Source organism: Podarcis vaucheri (genome assembly GCF_965113315.1).
Source record: "Podarcis vaucheri genome assembly, chromosome: 8".
NCBI classification, from domain to species: domain Eukaryota; kingdom Metazoa; phylum Chordata; class Lepidosauria; order Squamata; family Lacertidae; genus Podarcis; species Podarcis vaucheri.
This window is the reverse complement of record NC_138766.1, coordinates 45,310,614-45,330,466: the sequence shown is the minus strand read 5'-3', so window position 1 is coordinate 45,330,466 and position 19,853 is coordinate 45,310,614. Positions and strand designations below refer to the sequence as shown.

Here is a 19,853-nt window from a genome sequence, read left to right as displayed (position 1 = left end):
GCCTTTTCACTCATGTCCATCTTTTGCTTAGATAGAGCCTGTCCCAGGTGGCTTTGGGATTCTAAAAATAAAAAATAAAACTGCAGAGAAGAATATCACAAATCTCCTCATGGCATGCAGTTTGAGCCTTAGTTTTCTAAAATAAGAAATGGAGTAAAAGTTTTGCTCTACTGTTGAGTGAGTACCTACAGATTTTGAACAGAAATCCTCCTGTTCAAAACTATAATACTTTAATTTAGTATCCTGTTTCTTCTTATGGTCTTGCCAATAAATATCTGATGGAATTGTGACCAAGGGGAATATCTTGCTTTTCATGGTTCCACCTTTCATCATTATACAGGTGCTTTCAATTTCTGTCTCTCAAGTGCAGCTTAGACAGGGCAAGGATAAATTTTGTTGAAGCTTAATGGTTGGCCTTCACACATTAGATTCAATTCAGCCCGGTGGGCTGACACAGCATGTAGCATGTTGTGAACCAAGCATAAGAAAAGTATAGTGAAATGAGAAACTCCTTTCCCTTGCCCTACCTTAGTGGTAGCAAAGAAAAGCACAAATGCCTTTTATCTAAATATGAAACAGTAAAGACATTTAGTCAAAATGGATGAATATATTGTTTTGTTATTTAATATGCTTGTATTGTAAGTAACAGTCTAGAACACAAGTATCTGTAAATCAGAGTTGTTGTTTTGTTAACTTTCATTTTGTATCTGCAGGGAATTCTCTGTATAAAAGATCACATTGGACTGAGTTGAAACCTAAAAATTTTGAATTTCCCTCTTTTATGGTTTCAACTTTCATAGAATGTATTATATGAATATATGCTTTATTTCCAATAGCATATTTCATTAGACATTCCATAGCCTTTTCATTGTTGCACAACCATCAGCTAATCTGTGTAGACATTCCCTTCTTGTGTTAGATTGTGTGTATGTATTTGCATGTTTTCACCAATTAAATGGTTGCATGTGGATCTTGTAAATTCACTTTCAAGATAAGCTTGAAACATTTATGCAATCATTAGTAAAAACCCTAACAGCAAGAACAAATACTTTACATATGTGCCAGAGTGTGCATGAAGCTGACAAAATAATAGTCTTGGAATGCCCATTATAAAACCATTTTTGATACTCAAACTCTAAACACATTCAGAAAATGGTGCATAATATTGTTCAACATCCCCGGTCATCATTTTGGCAAAAGTTTCAGGTATAGACTTGCTTGGCACCAAATTACCTTTTATCATATTATTATATTTCATAAACTGGAATGTTCTAAATTAGAGTTAGAATCTGGACTTTATTTTTAACTAAATGAAATATAGTTTATGTATAATACTTGGATTTATGAAGTAATATTGAATGGTAAGATAAATTTGTATCAATTTTAGATGTAATTACTCTTAAGTATGTTCGGCCCTGTTTTCATATTGTGTTTTTTTATTTTAAAAGGATGTGTGAAAATTTAAACTCAGATATGTATTTTGTGCATTTCTGAAGATACTTTATCTTAAAATGCGCATTTTAATTCATTTTGATACTTTTTTAAGGCTAAAACTATATCACGTTAATATAAAATAAGAGCATGGTATGCAGTACAATGTCAGTGAAAGCATAATATGTTTACTTATTTATATTTGCAAACAGGGATTGGAACTGCTCATCTGTTTTTCTTTCCCCCAATACTTTCTTAGCTTTTCTTTTTTATTATTTGGTGCATGTTTGAAATTGAATCAATGAAATACAATTTTCAAAATAGTTGCACATGGGCTAAAAACGGATGCCATCCCCCCAAACCCTAAATGGCAACACTCTTCATCATTATTTGAATGTACATTAATTTGTGAGTCCAAGTGACCTTCCACCAGTTTCTTGTGTGTCTCTCTCTTGATTTTATGTATATCTCTTTTGATTTTCACTGTGCATCAAACTTGCAAAATTCTATAGCTTTTGGAGAGTAAGAAACATACCAAAGTTTTCTTGTTATTCTATAATCAGAAAGCATTGGGAAAAGACTTTTCAGCAGTGAAAACATGGAAACCAATCCCTCTTCCTAGTTAACTGCCCTAGTTAAAGGACTGTCTTAAGATTGTTATGGATTTAGGAGTGGGAGGACTTTTTTTTTTAGTAAGCAAGCTTTGAAATTGAACAACAAATGTAAAAAGAAATATTTGTAAATTAATGTTGAGTTTTCTAAAACGAATCTATAGAGTTCAGTGCATTAGAACCTAATCTAGGAACTACAAATGCAACAGCATTCCCATTTGGCTGATTGGGACGAGAATAGAAACTTCTTGCTGTGCTGATATGTTGTTAGGTGGATTGAGAGCAGGGAGTAGTGTAGTGTGGCCAGACTCAGGTCAGGTTTTTCCTATTTTCTTATCCCCCTACTCCCTGCTCATATCTTCCCAATAATGGATTGGTGCTGTGGATGTGGTAGGAGATGTAAAAATATTGATTCCAGTAAAAGTAACAGCCATTTCCCTGGATTGGGATGCCTGTGAGTTGTGTTGTTCTGCATTTGCATTATGTTCAACAGTGCTGTGGTAGACTCTGCTATCCAATAGTCTGCATTGTATGAGTTTATTTTTCTGGGGCTGTGACTCTCCCCACCCCCCTTTTCCCTCTGATGTAACCAGGTCATAATGATGAATGTCGCCTCACCTGCATTAAATATATAATTACTCAAAAGAAAGAAAGGGAATAATAGGGATGAATAGAGTTATAAGAATGTATCGTTGCTTCAGCAATTCAGCTTTCATGACAAATCAGGAAACATACCTTATATTTGTGTGAAATTCCTGGGATCCCTTAGAAGACTCCTCTGATGGTTAGAGGGTCAATCACTCAGCTGTTATGTTAAGTCTGGAGTCAAGTGGCTTAGAAAGTCTTCACCTGCCAGTGAAAGGACAACAAGGAGAGGGAGCAAGTCTAAATTATCCAAGAAGGGAGCTCCAAAGTCTGAGAGCAGCCACTCAGAAGGCCCTCTCCCATTTATGTGAATACATCCACACAATACAATATGGGGTGAGATATACTAACCTTAGTATCCACCCAGGCCAGAACACAGATAATTAAAATGTAAACATATATTTAACTGGGAAACATAATATCTGGAACAAGTAATATTAATAGTGCTAATAGCCTAAACTAACATACCGTTACAGTTATCCTAGGTCTCTATACTTTCATTTTTCTTTTTTTTCTTTTCTTTTTTTAATGCAGAATCATAACAAAAATTACAAACATTGAATCCAAAATAATACTATACAAACAAAAAAGAACAGAATACAGTGGTGCCCCACAAGACGAATGCCTCGCAAGACGGAAAACTCGCTAGACAAAAGAGTTTTCCGTTTTGGAGGTGCTTCGCAAAACAAATCTCCTATGGGCTTGCTTCGCAAGACGAAAATGTCTTGCAAGTTCCTGCGGGTTTTTTTCCCTTCCCCCCCTTTCTCTAAGCCGCTAAGACGCTTATCAGCTGATCCGATAAGCCGCTAAAAGCCGCTAATAACGCTAATCCGCTAATCCGTCAATGGGCTTGCTTCGCAAGACGAAAAAACCGCTAGACGAAGAGAATCACAGAACGGATTCTTTTCGTCTTGCGAGGCACCACTGTATACAAAAAAAAAGCAGAAAAGAAAAAGCAAAAAAAAGCAAATGAAACAAAACTAAACTAAAGAAAAACGAAAAAGCACACATCTACAGAAAAAACCATATCATTACGTACATATACACATATTGACTTCCTTCCTTTGTTCTAAGACCTCAAAAATTTACTCTTACTATATTGTTGTGTCTGGTTAGATTACATCCATCTTTGTACTTTTTTTTTTTACACCATTTTTTTTCCTTTAACCCTGCAAAGCATCATTCATTACATACCAACATACTTACTCCAGAACAATGTTTTTTCATATACTCTTTAGCACAACCCCATTCTTTTAATAATTTCTGGTCCGATTGTCCCCTTATGAATGCTGTGAATCTTGCCAGATTTATGTATTCACAAAATTTAATTTGCCAATCTTTCACTGATGGAATTTTTCTCCCTTTCCAGTTTTTTGCTATAAGCATCCTGGCAGCTGTTGTTGCATAAAGGAATACTTTCCTTTGATTGTCGGGGATATCATTTGTAATTAAACCTAAAAGGAATGCCTCCGGTTTTTTTACTGAAAGATATTTTAAACATCTTTTTGAGTTCTTCATAAATTTCCTTCTAGAATTGTTCGATAGGTCGGCATTCCCACCACATGTGAAACATTGTTCCTATTTCTTTTTTACATCTCCAACATGTATTCGATTTTAATTTGTAAATTTTAGCCAGTTTTGCCGGAGTTAAGTACCATTGGTACACCATTTTCATAAATTTTTTTCTTATTGTATAACATGCCGTGAATTTAATATCATATTTCCATAATTTCTCCCATTGGTCCAGCAGAATTACATATCCTATATCACATGCCCATTTGATCATAACTTCTTTTACTTCTTCATCCTTTAATTCCCATTCTAATAATAAATTATACATTTTGGATATATTCTTTTTTGAGTTTTGTAATAATACTTTTTGTAATTTTGATTCTTCTTTTTCAAATTCTATTACGTTATCCTGATTTGTGCAATTTGCTGATATTGTAACCATGTAGTACAGTATTGGGTGACATCTTCATATGGTCTCAGTTTTAATTGGCCCTGTTCTTCCTTTAGGAGCTGCTGGTATGTCACCATTCTTCCTATAGTATTTTTCTTTTTTAAAAGAATTATACTTTCATTTTTATTGCCATCTCATTCCCTCTCCTCTCTGTCCCTACAGAACTATCCCAACTCTTCATCTGCCATTCTCAGCCATCATTTCCCACCTCACACCTACTGTGACTCACACTCTCTTCCAGTCCAACTTTCTCTAAATGAAACTCCACCCATGGAAGTATAGATTCTATTCATGTTGTGTATACAATACACTGTAAACACCACAAATATTAGACTCACTGATGCCGAGACTTGCCAGTAGAAATATTGTTTCCTCCAGTTATTGTTGCTAATAAATAATAATGTGTTATATCTTTATTTAGAAGATTTTAAAATCTTCTAAATTTTTTATAGTGAAACTGCCTTTTACTACAAAGTTATAGGGCAGGTTACTACAACAGAAAATGCAATTATAAAACAAATAAAATCATTACAATTATAAAATACGCAAAAACCATTCCAAATGAGCAGAACAATATAAATTCAGCAAAATACTTTAATTAATTAATTAACTAATTAACTAGCTCTTCATTGTTTATTTATTAGACTGGGAGACTGGTATGCATGTTTCCCCTTCTGCTTAAAGGGCGCTTGAGGATCAGGCTCTCTAGAAATCTTTAGAGACGGGAATTACTAATTAAAAGATTTTAGTCATGTACTTTGTGTCTATTAAAGCTGTATTCAAGGAAGCTAACAACACTTCATTTAAAATGCAATAAACTTATGCATAAGCAGTTCACAGATTAGCCTCATTACTTGAAACTTTTACATTTTGCTGACATGGAACTCTCATGATAGGAGTCATTTGCATAGGGAAGCACAGTTCACCTTATGTTATCTCCATCATAGTCATAACATGTTGCCCTAACATAGCTTTATGTACTTCAGTTACTTTTGGTGAGCAGTGTTCATGTGTTGTGAGTATAGCATGCTCCTTTATTCATGTAGATTAACTTGTGCTTTCTATATTTTTGATACATCCTTTGGAAGCAAGACATTGTTTTCAGTGGAGCTTGCCTCCATGTAAGCAAGCTGGAGATAGGCAATACTTTTAAAGAGATTTAAAAGTAGTTTCACTTCTCACAGTTGTGCATACATGTTTGTCCTCATCACCTGGGTTGTTGTTTTTTTGGTGGGGGGATATAAAACCTGTAGACCAAAGCCAATGTAGAATGAGCGTACACACCACTAGCAGACATCCTACTTTCAAACCATATTCAGCTATCTCAAAAATACAATAATCTAGTTTTAACATGAGTTTAATAGAACTCTGATATTTGTTTTTTTGAATATTTCTCCAATCTCAAGTCATTGTGCCCCACAGGATTCCACTGGCACAGTGAAACTTCATTTTCCTTTCCTTCCCCCCTCAAAATCTGCTGCAGAGGGTCCCCCGCCGTCCAAAGCCAATTTTGAGGGCATGCAATGGAGAGGAGAGGAGGCAGAAGTTCTGTTGCATGCACAGAAGTCCTTTGCAGCAGTAGAGCTGCCCTGGATATGGCCCACTAGTATCATCTGATTATTATTATTTTTACAAGTTGGCTGTATGTAGCTTTTTCCCCTTTGGTATTTTCCAAAATCAGAATACAACAATCAGTCTGCCCAAGCAACACAGAAATGCAGGAAAACAAGAAATGTGGAGGGGGTTGCATTTTCTGTATCTCCTCCTGCCCAATTATTGACACATCTGAAGCAGCCAAGGATCCAGGCTGAGAACAGATTTTGCCCAAGGCTGCCAGGATCCTTTAAATATATACTTGATTTAACATTTTAAATTTAATTATACTTTTACCTTTGTTGCTCGAACGTGATGTTGGGCTGTGATTGATGACACATAGAAATTTGGCTATTTGAAATTCTGCAAATTAAAATCTAGATGTAGGGATAACCTTGTTTTTTTATCAATTGGACATTTTACTATCAAATAAAATAGAGCCCCTAAGAACATAAGTAACTTTTTGTTGACCTCCATAACCTTCAAGTGACACACAGACTAGTAGATACCTAGTCTCTGATCCAGATACAGTTTTTCACAACATGTACACAGTCTGAGATGTGCATGTTATTCTCAACAGTGCAAATGAGAAAAGGCCTGAAAGCCCTCTGTCTTAATGTGTATCCTAATATGGACCCAGGGCACAGGTCTACATGTGCAGTTCCTGATCCAGCAATGGAATCTGTGTGCAGATTTTTCATTCATTTGGAATTAGATCTCACTGAATATGAACACAATGCATATTTGAAGTGTCTTTTCACTGTGTAGTTGTGTGTCTCAGTGATGTCTGTCCTGTAGTTCTGTCACACCTGTTAGAACCTTACTCCTTTGTCCTGCTGATCAGCTCAGGAACTGCCATGTTTTACCTGTACAGAATATATCGATTCAGGAGCTTCAGGCTCAACTTGAGCAAGAGGTGAAACTTCGCCAAGAGGAGCAAGAAACATTTACAGAAAAGATAATTCAGGTAAATGCATAATGCGGTTGTTGGAAGAGACCTTTGTCTGTTTTTCTGACTATCAGAAACTCCTTAGTTTGTGGTAAGAATTTAGAAGTTGCTTAAATGTGTTTCAGTACTGTTTCATAGATAGTTTTGTTGTGGATTGGCAGACTTGTGGAAATACAATTAAGAGAAAATTAATTGGTGTTAACAGGAACTATAATTCTGGCTTTCAGTCATATTGCCAAGATGATAAATCTCAATGTTACAAGGATATTTCTAGATCCATAGATATCGTATGCTGTAAGGTTCTGCAGTTTTCCTACTCTCTATAGCCCAATTCTACCTCTTGAAAATGTTGTAAAACTCACATAGCCCAGGAATCTAATGAAAGGAATGGCCTCTGAAAACAGTATTATTGTTTTTTGTAGGGTATGTTCTAGAACTATTTTTGTGCATTAAATTTATCTGGTTCGTTATTGGGTCTAAATCAATTGACATGGAGATTTGGCCTCTGTTACATTTCCCCCCCCCCCTTGCTTACAGCCAACTAAAATGTACATGATTATTTCAATCAATATATGTTAAAAGTAAATCTTTCAGGATCAGAAGTCAGGATAGGACTTAAATAACTTTTTTTTCCAAACAGAAACTTACCACAAAGTAGTTTTCTTTTGTTCTTTTCATTGTTTCATTGGTAATATTTGGCAGAGATAAAACAGATGTGAAAGTGGTAGACGTGACTACGCGCGTGGCAAGTATGCTTTCCTACTGAAGCATAAATATTCTAAAACTATGGCAACTCTGAGATTGTGGACTGTTTTATTTCTTTATTTGTTGGTTAAATAGCCTGGGTCTTCCCAGGCTATTTATTTGGATATATGCAGATAGCATACAATAGTAGCCATATTCTCCCTCAATAGGATTTCTTCTGCTTCCAGTGATGATTCCCTTATTGTTTTAGCATCATTGGTCCTGGAAGGCAAGTAGCTCTCTCTCCTTAAGTCAGAGAAAGTAATATTTCAGAAAGGAGAAAGGGAGAGGAAGGAGCTATAATTATTGAGGTTCTGGGTGTCTTATAATGACTAGTCAAAAATAAATTTAGCAAAGGCAATTCACATACAGCAATAGCAGGGTCAGCGTCATATGGTGAGCATATTGAAAGGATGCAATGAAGAGAACATAGAGCATAAAAATGTTTATGCTGCACAAGTCTGATGCAGCTTGTTAAAGTAAATGAGCTGTGTATTTCCTCAGTAGATTATTCACATACGCTTAATTAAATTAAGGCTACAGCCTGTGTTCTTCAGGTTCCTCAAAAATCAGATCTGCTGCCAAACACAGTTAGCTGATGATAATTAGAATGAGCAACCTTGGTTTATCTTGCCCAGATTTTAAAAACACACACAAGAATGAACCCTCAAGGGCGATATCCTGTTGATGTTGTGCATGGTTGTTCTGTTCAAAGCTGGAAGAGGACCATCTGCAGAGCCTACGGAGGAAAGACTTGGAGGTGCAAAGCTTAACTTTGCAGAACAAATTGGAAGAGAAGACCTGGAGTCAGGAGAAAAACCTGATGCACCAAGAACTCAGGCATTTCAAGCAGAACACCTTTCTCCTCTATGCCAAACTGAAAGGGTTGCTGAAACAGTGGCGACAAGGCAAGAAATTGGAGGAGCAAGGAGAGGATTTTCTTAAGGTAAGTGTCCCGTGTCATTTAATGGAGTGAAACTACAAGGAAAAGTGATGTGGATAGTTCTGCTAGGAACAAAATAGATTTTAAGAGATAACCTTGCTTCAAGTTCAGGTGTCAGAGCATCCTGAACTGTAGTATTGGGATCAGTGTCACATTGATTATAGAGCAGAAAAATGCTGAAGTGGAATCTGAAGCTACCTGTCTCTGGTATTTTTTTTGAAAGAGATTTGCAGTGTGGGCCTAGCTGTACAGCTATTCTCAATTACCTGTTACTTATCTCCACATCAATCCTGTCTGACACAAATCTGTGAAGCAAATCAATAGCCTTATAGGCCATTCTTCCTCACCCAACACCCAGGGTCCCAAGAACCTGGCACTGAACTGAAAAGATTTACAATAATCAGTCTATTAATAGTTTCAGATCAGTTTGGAGGTCATAGCAATATTGTGCATTTTAGGTAAAACGTGCTCTGAATAATGAAAATACGCTTTGTTTGAAAACTAACAGAAGAGCCCTAAAACAGCATTTTGTGAGGAAGTAGAAGTGGTTGTCATTCATTCTGTTTTCCACCCTCAACATATTTGGCTCTATCATGAGTGAACTGTTTTCTTATGCAGCTCCTAAATAATGCATTATAGAAAATAGGAAGGAAGAGAAAAGCATATTGCTCTTTGAGACTACTCTACTAAACCACCTCAGAAGGGGGAAATTACCTTTTCAATCCAAATCATTCAGTCTCGCACGTAGCTAACATGTTTATCATGTCTACTATGCTTGTTCACATTTGTTGGCTTTGTACTAAACTAGATATCTACATTACTAAAAGTGAGAAGAATATGTTACCTTTTGAATGAGACAAGGGTTTGAGCTGTGGAATTTTACATTTTTTAAGCTTCCATATATGCTATAAAATTTCCATCACTATTGTAGTGGCCATATCACTAATAATGATTATTTATAATGCCTATTGTATGCATATTGGCCATAATGGAGTTAGTCTGCACTTAATATTACCATGCCAAAGCAAAATCTCTTCAAGGTTTTAGACACTGTTTAATATTATTAAAATTAAACAAATGGCATGTTTAAAATAGGTAATGATCTGCTTCCTAGAATCTGAAATATACATTTGCCATTGCACATTTACAGCTTGAACCAAAGCTATGTGTGCACAAAGCCTTCTTCCCATCCCAACTTTATCTTCTAAGGAATGAATAATTCCTTATGGAATAAAGTCATGGAAGGGAATGAGGAAACCCTGCACATGCAGTGTAACACATGCTTGTTCGGAACTTCTGGATCCAAACATTCAGACAGCAGTGTTATCTTTGATTTTATTCACTTGCTATTTTAGTTGGAACACCTTGAGTCCCTGCCAGAATTCAGTTTTCAGCCTGAACAAAAGCATGATGAACGGGACGAAGAGGAAGAGGAGGAAGTGTTTGGACTGGCAGACTACTCCCAACATTCCACCGTGGAGATAATGGACCATGGACCACCACTGCAGACTGCAGAATTGTTGCAGCATCAAAAGCAGGTACCAAGGCAGGTGCTTACTGTGTCTGATACTTACTTTCCTTGGATTGTATTCAACATTAACCATACTCAGTGTAGACCCACTCAGGTTAATGGACACTGCTCACTTAGGTTCATTAATTTCAATGGGTTTGCTCTGAGTAGAACTTGGTTGGTTATAATCCCTCATGTTCTGCAATATGTAAAACTCATTTAATCACAGCATGCCAGTGATCCTAATTACATAGTGATGTTAATGTGTTTCACTTATTATGTTTATATTAATCAGGATAAAAAGGAATGATATGATTGCTGGTGCCTTTCTGACTGATACTTTAAATGAAATATTCCATTTCCTATCATGGCTTATTGCTCAGAAACATATATATTTGTCTGATGATTTGCAATATCTACAGGCTCACCACCTAAGCATCATAGCAATGTACCATCTAACCATTGGGGGGGCTTTTTATTTCATATAAATAATTAAAGAAGGAGACATATGCTTTAATTTATTTAATGAAAGATAGATATGGTGCAAGAAAACCCTTTTACTGCAATGGGTGCTTTTAAAACAAGCTACTTCATGTTAATATCTTCTCCCCCACCCCAAGTGGATTGAGAGGTTTACCTATTTTGAGCTTGACCTAGATTCATAGGCAGCATTTGGGCCTCAGGAAATACCAATAGATACATTAAATCAGCAGTCTGGTTTCCAAAATAGCAGCAGTGACTTGGGGTGCAATGCAGAGCCTTTAAAAACCATTGGCTGTTTATCCAGTGCTCTTTGATAGAAAGTCTTTGAAAAGGCTCTATTTCAGGACGAATATACGAGTCAGAATTATGTATTTAGAGGGGAAGTAACTCCCTGTTGAATAAGATATTCCAAAAGCAGTAAAAAAAAATACTATCAATACAATGACACTAATACAATTCAATAAAGCACTCAAATAAAAACAAACAATCAAATAACTATTTTAAACAGCAGTGACAAGCAGCAATTACAGCACTGATATATTTAGCAACCAAATGCTAATTTGGAAAAAAGTTAAAAATAAAAAGATCATACTTTCAGAGCTAGTGGATTTCTTGTGGGAGATGGTCTGCAATTTTGTGGCTGTAATGAAAAAGGCCTTCTCAGGCATCCTAATGAGTAGTCACCATTCCCCATTCTCGGACTGCTTTAGGTGTAACATCATTTTTAGAAAAATTGGCGGCTGTTGCTATATTTACTCAGAATGCACTGCATTAAACCACAGAGCCTAGGACTTGCCAATCAGAAGGTCGGCAGTTTGAATCCCCGCGTTGGAGTGAGCTCCCGTTGCTCGGTCCCTGCTCCTGCCAACCTAGCAGTTCGAAAGCACGTCAAAGTGCAAGTAGATAAATAGGTACTGCTCTGGCGGGAAGGTAAACGGCGTTTCCGTGCGCTGCTCTGGTTCGCCAGAAGCGGCTTAGTCATGCTGGCCACATGACCGGAAGCTGTACACCAGCTCCCTCGGCCAATAAAGCGAGATGAGTGCAGGAACCTCAGAGTCGGCCACAACTGGACCTAATGGTCAGGGGTCCTTTAACAATTTTTAATTATGGAAATAAAATTGGGCAATACTTCCCTGACTCATTGTCTCTAGAACCTCTGCCTATAGAAAGGATGTCCTTACAGTAGTAATCCAGCGACTATTAAGACACAGAATAGCATTCCTGAACAAATGGACTACAGTATATGATATTTCTGTGAAAGTAGGTCAAAAACAAGAAAGGACGTAACTGCCACTCTAGGGTAGCCCATGTGTTGTTTTTTATAGGCTGTCTGACACTTTCAACATCTGCAGAAGCTTCTCTTCTTCTGGCCCACAAAGGGCATTTTCTTTAGAATCAATTTGAGAGAAGGGAGGGATGGGGGAGCAACAGTGGTTGCCCAGACACATTAAGTTTTGACTCATCAGGACTTTAAATAAGCCATATCATTTGACCTCAGGAAGAACCTACCACCACCCCTATTGGTCCAAATTAATAAGCAGAAGAAACATCAAGCTATATAGTCCTGCACAGTGCAGGGTAGTCCTGGCTTCCATGTGAACTTTTGCTTTTTATTCATTCACATACCGCTACAGTGCTGAATGTTTCATTGTGAATGGAAAGGATAAACAACAAAAGTAGAAAAACGTAAACATGGATGCTAGGTAAAGGTAAAGGGACCCCTGTCCATTAGGTCCAGTCGTGGCTGATTCTGGGGTTGTGGCGCTCATCTCGCTTTACTGGCCAAGGGAGCCAGCGTACAGCTTCCGGGTCATGTGGCCAGCATGACTAAGCCGCTTCTGGTGAACCAGAGCAGCGCACGGAAATGCTGTTTACCTTCCCGCCGGAGCGGTACCTATTTATCTACTTGCAATTTGACGTGCTTTTGAACTGCTAGGTTGGCAGGAGCAGGGACTGAGCAATGGGAGCTCACCCCGTCGCGGGGATTCGAACCGCCGACCTTCTGATCAGCAAGTCCTAGGCTCTGTGGTTTAACCCACAGTGCCACCCATGTCCATGGGTGCTAGCCTTGGTATATTTTCATTCTGCCTATCTTGTAGGGCGTCACCGCAGTGAAAAGCACCAGGGCACATATCCTTGTTTTTCCTCAGAGTTGTCCTTACCTTCAGAGGAATGTATTCTTGCAGTGACTACTGGATAGCTCAGTTGTTTAGAGCACGGTGTTGATAAATACAAGCTTCAATCCCCACATGGGACAGCAGCATATTCCTGCATTGCAGCGGGTTGGGCCAAATAATCCTCAGGATCCCTTCTAACTCTACAATTCTATCATTCTGTGACTCTGCAGAGGCAAGATCTAGCAACATCCCTGCTTCATTAGAGAAGTGAAACAAAGGTCCTATTTGACTTTTGAACAAGGAACCTAGATTTTCGAGCACACTGAGAATTGCCTCTCAGTCATCATAGTACTGTTACACACAATGATGGACTCTATTTCATGGCTTTTCATAGAAATGTACTTTCTTCCGTAACATTTTTTCACAGGCATAGGAGTTAAGCAGCATCCTTTTATGCTTTATTTTCATCTCTCTTCTGAGCTATGGTGCAGGCTTCCTTTAATCCAGGGGTCAGCAACCTGTTTGAACCAGCAGGCATATTTTGACAGTAAGAGCTGTTCGACAGTGGAATTTGCTGCCAAGGAGTGTGGTGGAGTCTCCTTCTTTGGAGGTCTTTAAGCAGAGGCTTGACAACCATATGTCAGGAGTGCTCTGATGGTGTTTCCTGCTTGGCAGGGGGTTGGACTCGATGGCCCTTGTGGTCTCTTCCAACTCTATGATTCTATGATTCTATGATTCTATGATTCTATGAATTTTGAGAGAGTGCCGTGGGCCTCAGTCACAAAATGACTGTCGTGGAGACTTGCCATAACACAACATGACTGCCATGGCGGGCAGTGGTGGCGACATAATACAAAATTAGAGGCTTTAGAGTCATTGCTGCTCCCCCGGCCCCAGATAACCTCAAGTCAGCTACATCTTGCAGGTCCTGATGGTGGTGATCACAGTATTGATTTTACACACACACACACTTCATATAAACATTTCTCCCCATGAACACACTCTCTCTATCCAAGTACGCCTCTCCTTCTCACACTGACATGGGCATCTACAGGATTTGGGGGGTGGTCAGTGAGGGGCAAATGAAAACACTTAAACAGTACAGCAGGGTAATTTCTCATTTTAGGTGCTGGATTTGCAATCACTGGGTTAGGCATTCCAGAGAAGATGAGATGAAAAGGTTTTGAAAACATAGTAATAAGGGTGTGGGTTCCCACTCTGGATGTACCAGGCACCAATACACTTTGGATGCAGCCAAGTTTGATATTATGGACATCTTTGACTTGGTATCTTAAAGTTGTGGGCTGAATCATTTTGTTTATTTTATAAACCAGGAAATTGCACTATAGACAAGCCAGGCTTCTGAGGCTTTTTTCCTCCTATTTCTTTGGTAGGAAGCTAGCATTCGGGGTCTTTTTCATGCAGCTAATCACCTTGACAAGAACGTAGAAAACAAGAACAACAAAAACCCAACCACCCCTTATTTATCCCGAGATGTTTGAAAATACAGTTTAATGTATTAAAATTACAAATAGCTTTTGCTTCTGCAGGCACGAGAAAACCGCAGGCTTCTACATGCCCTAAAAATACTGTTGGATGACTTCCGATCTGAGCTCCGGGATGATGAACGAGAACGTCATGGCTTCCAGCAGCAGTATGCCACTGACAAAGCTGCTTGGGAAGTGGAATGGACTAAACTGAAGTGTCAGCTGGAGCAGGTACAGTCCCCATTGGTGAAGGGCAGTAGCTCAGCAGCACAGGATCTGCTCTGCATGCAGAAGGCCTTAGGTCCAATATTTGGCATTTCCAGGTAGAGCAGGGAAAGGCCATATTTTCAAATCCTGCTGCCGGTGGGTATAGACCACTGAGCTAGATGGACCAGCTGTCCAACAAAAATAAGGTAGCTGCAAATATGTCTGAAACAACAGCTTTGAATGAACCACCAGCTCTTATTATTGTTTAATCAAATTGTAGGATGGATTCAGGTGCACTTACTCAAATAACTAGTGCCTCATTCTCTAGATGGTTTCCCTGATGTGATGCTGTTTGGAATAGCTATTTAATGGGAGAAGACAGTATTAACATTTTGCTTTTATTTAATCTTATTAAATTGTAGAATCTTATTAAGTCCTAGAAATTGTGGTTTTGTGTCTCGCTGTTGTAAGTGGTTTTGATTTTTAATTTAATGTAAAAAAAATATGTTTGAGTAATTTATTAATTGTGCTTTATTGCATTTATTCAGTAAAGTATTGCAAATTAGAGCAGATGGTTTGTGGCAGGCATGTTCTAAGCCATAACAAATGTATTATTTGATGCTATTATTTTACATCAGGCACAGGTGGTGAGAGCAAAAATGACAAGAGCCCTAAAAAAAAATCATTTGGTAGCATTACCTAATTTCAGTGAGGATAAAAGTCAGAAAGCTACTGGATGTAATGAATGATAAATTAAGTGGGGGGGGGGCATGAATAGCAATCTTGCAGCTTAGGTAGAAATGCAGTTGTGTCTGCAACTGGTGATTGCCAGTGAATGGGGATTCTTCATTCTTTCCCTGCACAAGTTCTTCACCATAGACACCAAGAATAGGGAGACTATGTAAGATCTCCATCAAGCTATTCATGACACATGCCTAGAACAGCAGACAGAGATGACTGCTTCACAGCTTTGTTGCATAGATACAGACAGATCACTTCTTTGAAACTGCTCCAGAGTCATGGTATTGGTTCAATTGGAAGATATTTTAGCTGAATGTAATCCTAATTATTGATAATGAACAAGGAAGCTCCCAGGATGTGTTTATAGGGCTGGGAAGAGCTGCATAACATTCTGTGATTTCAATATGACATCTTTGCAAGGAACAGGGCATTGGATACAGAAATAGGAGAACACCCACACCCCCTTCACAGGCTTACTCTGATTCATAATACAGCTACCCTCCAGCTCAGATAATGGCTTGAACTGCAAGAAAAGCTGTGGATTGTAATACTTGCCTTAGATTGAAGACAAATATAATGAGTTGCTGAGGTTGTATTCAGAGCCAAAGAATTACAAATTTTGGTGACATGTCTAATTGGATTTGCAGCCTTAATCTAGCAATTAGGCAAGTTAGGAGTCCTTGTATGACTATTATACTATAGCTGCCTCTTTTAGAGCAAAGCTGTGCTTCAGAATGTTAAGGCATGTTTGTAAGAATCCCCTTGTCAACTGGGTAGCAAAGCCCAACCTTTACATCTGCCATCAAAAGAGATGTTGACACTAACAACCTTTGTTTCATTTATAGCTGGAAGGGAAGAGCGAAAAAGCACAGAGTGAGACTGGTCTTGAAGCAAAAGCAGCTTTCAAGAGAGAGAGGGAGGAGCACAAGAAGCTGCTGGCTGACAGTCACCGATTAGTTATGGACTTGCAGTGGCAAATCCAGCACAGTGAGAAGAACTGGAATAAAGAAAAGGTAGAGCTTCTGGAGCAGCTCAGCAAGGACCGGCAGGAGTGGGAGAGGCAAAAGAAGGAACTGCTGAGAAGGCTAGAGCAGGTAATTCAGATGTCAGGTCATGATGGAATGTGTCTGCACAACTATATTGCAAAAATTAAAAAGGAACTATACAGCTTCTTTATATAAAAAACAAAAAACTGTACAAACAGGGTGAACACTCTGTTTCATTGTTTCTCATAACAGATAATTACAGAAGCCCAAGGGACCTAAGGAAGAATGCTTCCAAAACTAATTTTAGAAGCCTCACTAGTGTATAGAAAATTAGTTAAAGGTTAAAGGCTATTTCCTGTCATTTCACTTCTCCCACAAAGGCAGAGTCACTCTGACCTTTACAATGCAAAGCTTTCTTCTTCTCAGAACACAAAATTATATTCCTTTTCCTTCTTAAAAAATCAAGATCTGCACATTGTAGTCCACTTCTCATTTTTCATTTTGTGGTTTCCTCTCACAAGAATGATTTCCTAGTGTGAGTAGTTGTGATGTGTGAGCCATAACCCTCTAACCAATCGCAAGGCTGTCTCTGAAAACTCTACGTCTCATTGAACCTTACTTATAGTCCAAATGAAATATGCTACCTCAGGTTGATCTTTTGGATACTACTGAATCATATAAAAGCTGAATTCTATTGTCAGCTGTTATAACAGAAAACCTCACAAGACAGATAGTCACCTCTTTAGTAACCGTATCAGCGTAGCTGTTTCATGACAGGCTACCAACTGGGGGGGAAACCCTGTACATTGTATCTCCCAGCTTCAGTAAAGCAAACTTTCATTTCACTGAGGAAGGGGAAATGACTATTCACAAACCAAATAATTTATAAACAGAATAACGTTTTTGCGTTTAAATTCATTTTCATAATGTTAATTCCTAGGCAGCAGCACTCCTCTTTAACCTAGGAAACTTTCAGAAATTTGTACATCTTTGGATCAATATAGCTTCTTAGCAGTTAGCTAGATGGTACTTTCTGTGGAAGCAATTAACTTATCTCTGGTATTTTGCATGGCACTCTGTATGTTTGGAGACATCACGACGATATATACATAAAACAAGAAGGCAAATAATCTGAAGCATTTAAAAACAGAAATAGAGGATTGTGGCATAATCAATATGTATTCACCATAATCACTGACCATTTTTCTTTCTGTTTACTTTAACCATAATGTAGGAAAGCAAAACATCCCCAGATTTATGAAGCATGAAATAGATCATTTGGGATAATTGTGGAAATAGAAGCATGCTGACCTACATTTCTCAAGGCTTCCAAATATTCTCTTTCAAGCTCACTGCTACAGTGTTATCTCTTGAGACACAACATCAAGCCTAATTTTGTACTGATGGTGACTGCACGCTTTTAGGTTTTCAGATTAATTATTTCACAGCTTTTTTTTTTTTTTTGCTGTTTAATTATGAAGAGGAACCTTTTGCTGTTCTAGTATATTTATGTACACACAGACAGTTCATTGCCAAATCCTTGAACATGTGCATATATTGAAGACTAGTGATAGACTTCAAATGTGATTCAGCATATGCCACCCCTGCAAGTCTTCCTGTGTCTGTGTTGACCACAGATTCACCCCATGCACAGCAGACAGGGGAAGTTCACAATTTTAAGTGCTGATAGCAGGGTCTACCAGGTGGAAAGATGCTAAAATCCCACTTAATGTGGTGCCTGTGTCCCCAACAGCTTTCTACTCTTCCCAGCATGAACAAAATAATTATGCCTGACACCTATAATCCACACAGGCACTGCACTAGTCGTTGCACTGATCTGTGTTAGTCCAAATAAAAATATTAGGGTTGAGAACAGATGGTACAGACAAGTTGGAACCTTCTCTGATATTTCCTTCCCCTCCTAAGTATAGCACTAAAGCAGCTGGAGGATACTTCCATTTGAATGCAGCCTAACAGGGCAATCCTGTGCATGTTTACATGAAAGTAAATCCCGTTTTGTCCTATTAAATGTATTTAGGATTGAAACCTAAGGCATTGAACAAGAAGCTTCCATGTAAGCGTGCTCTTGCCATCAGAAACACAAACTAGGAACTACCTTTTCCTGAAACATCTGAGTTGAAACGATTTTATGGAAATAATCAATCTTTCTACCTTTTTATTTGAAAACATCAATATGATATTTAAGTTTCATATATATCTATATCTAAAGTGGGATAAGATGAAATAAGCAGACAACTACTGTGAAAGCTACTCTGTATTCAGTTGATGTATGATTAATTTCTTTCTCAGCTTCAGAAAGCAAATCCACAAAGAGGAGACAACATTCTTTGTGACTCAAAAGAAACTAGCCTTCATTCATTTTCAAATCAAGTGCCTCACCCAATGGGGTCAAGATCCTACTCTGATTCAGACACCATGCCATTTGAAGATCGATCACTGTCGAAACTGAAGGAAAGTGACAGGTGCACTGCCACAGAAAACCTCTTTCTGGAAACACTGTCCCTTGATTCTCCGGATGATTCTGATGAACGGCAGCCTCAGAAACTGGAACGAGAAAGGTTCTTAACTTGTGCAAATGAGGTGCGTCCATTGCTCTTTGTATTGTCAGCTGAATTGTAATCCCACATCCCTGCTATTTTGTCAAAGGGTGCTTTCCACTGCTGTTTATATAGGGCCTTCTGGTGAATCAGTTCATTCTGGGAGTTGACTGTATGATTTAGCCAGATGCATATTGGATCTTTCTTGCAGTGACTCTATTCAAACATTATGCTGCATATAGCCAGGGCCAACACACCCATGAGGCAAGTTGAGGTGACTACCTCAGGCAGCAGGATCTACCGGGGCAGCTGATGCTGATGTTGATCTTTCTCCCCCCCCCCACCCGCCTTGTTTCTGATGTATCTCTTCCCTCACCTGCTTCTTCCCTGGCACCATTTTGAGGTCCACCTCAGGTGCCAGAATGTCTTAGGCCAGCCCTACATATATTGTGATATAGATGCCACAATCTCACATCCCTACAATGGATAAGGAGAGGTTTGGTGGGGGACTGTGTTCCCTGATCTAGGCTATTAAAATTAGAATTGGTTATGGAGAACTTCCATTTTTGCCATTGTTTATCATTTGTGTCTTCTTAATAGGGCTCTAAACGGTTATCTTTTTAAATTGTAGAACAAGCTCTTTCCATAAAATAGAAGTTTTTAAAAGCTGGGCTTTTTAAAACCTCCCCCTAGTCATAAAAATTATGACTAGGGGGAGGGTGTTCCTACACTGCATGTTGTGAGGGATTGTTATGGTATTCCCCATATGATTAACGTAATGGTCTGCCTACACATTTAACAGCAATGGTATAATGATGCTAATTATCGATATCTAGTAAATTTATAATGAAATAATGTCAAAAAGTAGATTTTATCTGATCTCAG

At 38.3% G+C, this 19,853-nt stretch overlaps 1 protein-coding gene and 1 long non-coding RNA gene across 10 annotated transcripts in view; one reads left to right on the top strand and one right to left on the bottom strand.

Annotated features, from left to right (window-relative positions):
• LOC309539329 overlaps positions 1 to 19,853 on the bottom strand; it is a 205,127-nt gene that overhangs the window by 106,961 nt on the left and 78,313 nt on the right. The gene's annotated exons all lie outside the window — the stretch shown is intronic.
• The window catches only part of MTCL1 (microtubule crosslinking factor 1), a 96,848-nt gene that overhangs the window by 65,257 nt on the left and 11,738 nt on the right, over positions 1 to 19,853 (top strand). For 4 of the 9 annotated variants that reach the window (XM_082235310.1, XM_082235309.1, XM_082235313.1 and 1 more), the window contains 6 exons: positions 7,088 to 7,210; positions 8,652 to 8,882; positions 10,235 to 10,417; positions 14,540 to 14,707; positions 16,270 to 16,518; positions 18,721 to 19,011. In XM_082235310.1, coding sequence (XP_082091436.1) covers positions 7,088 to 7,210; positions 8,652 to 8,882; positions 10,235 to 10,417; positions 14,540 to 14,707; positions 16,270 to 16,518; positions 18,721 to 19,011 — 1,245 coding nt within the window. The remainder of the gene's footprint in view (positions 1 to 7,087; positions 7,211 to 8,651; positions 8,883 to 10,234; positions 10,418 to 14,539; positions 14,708 to 16,269; positions 16,519 to 18,720; positions 19,012 to 19,853) is intronic. The other 5 variants (XM_082235312.1, XM_082235317.1, XM_082235311.1 and 2 more) reach the window with 2 other exon arrangements.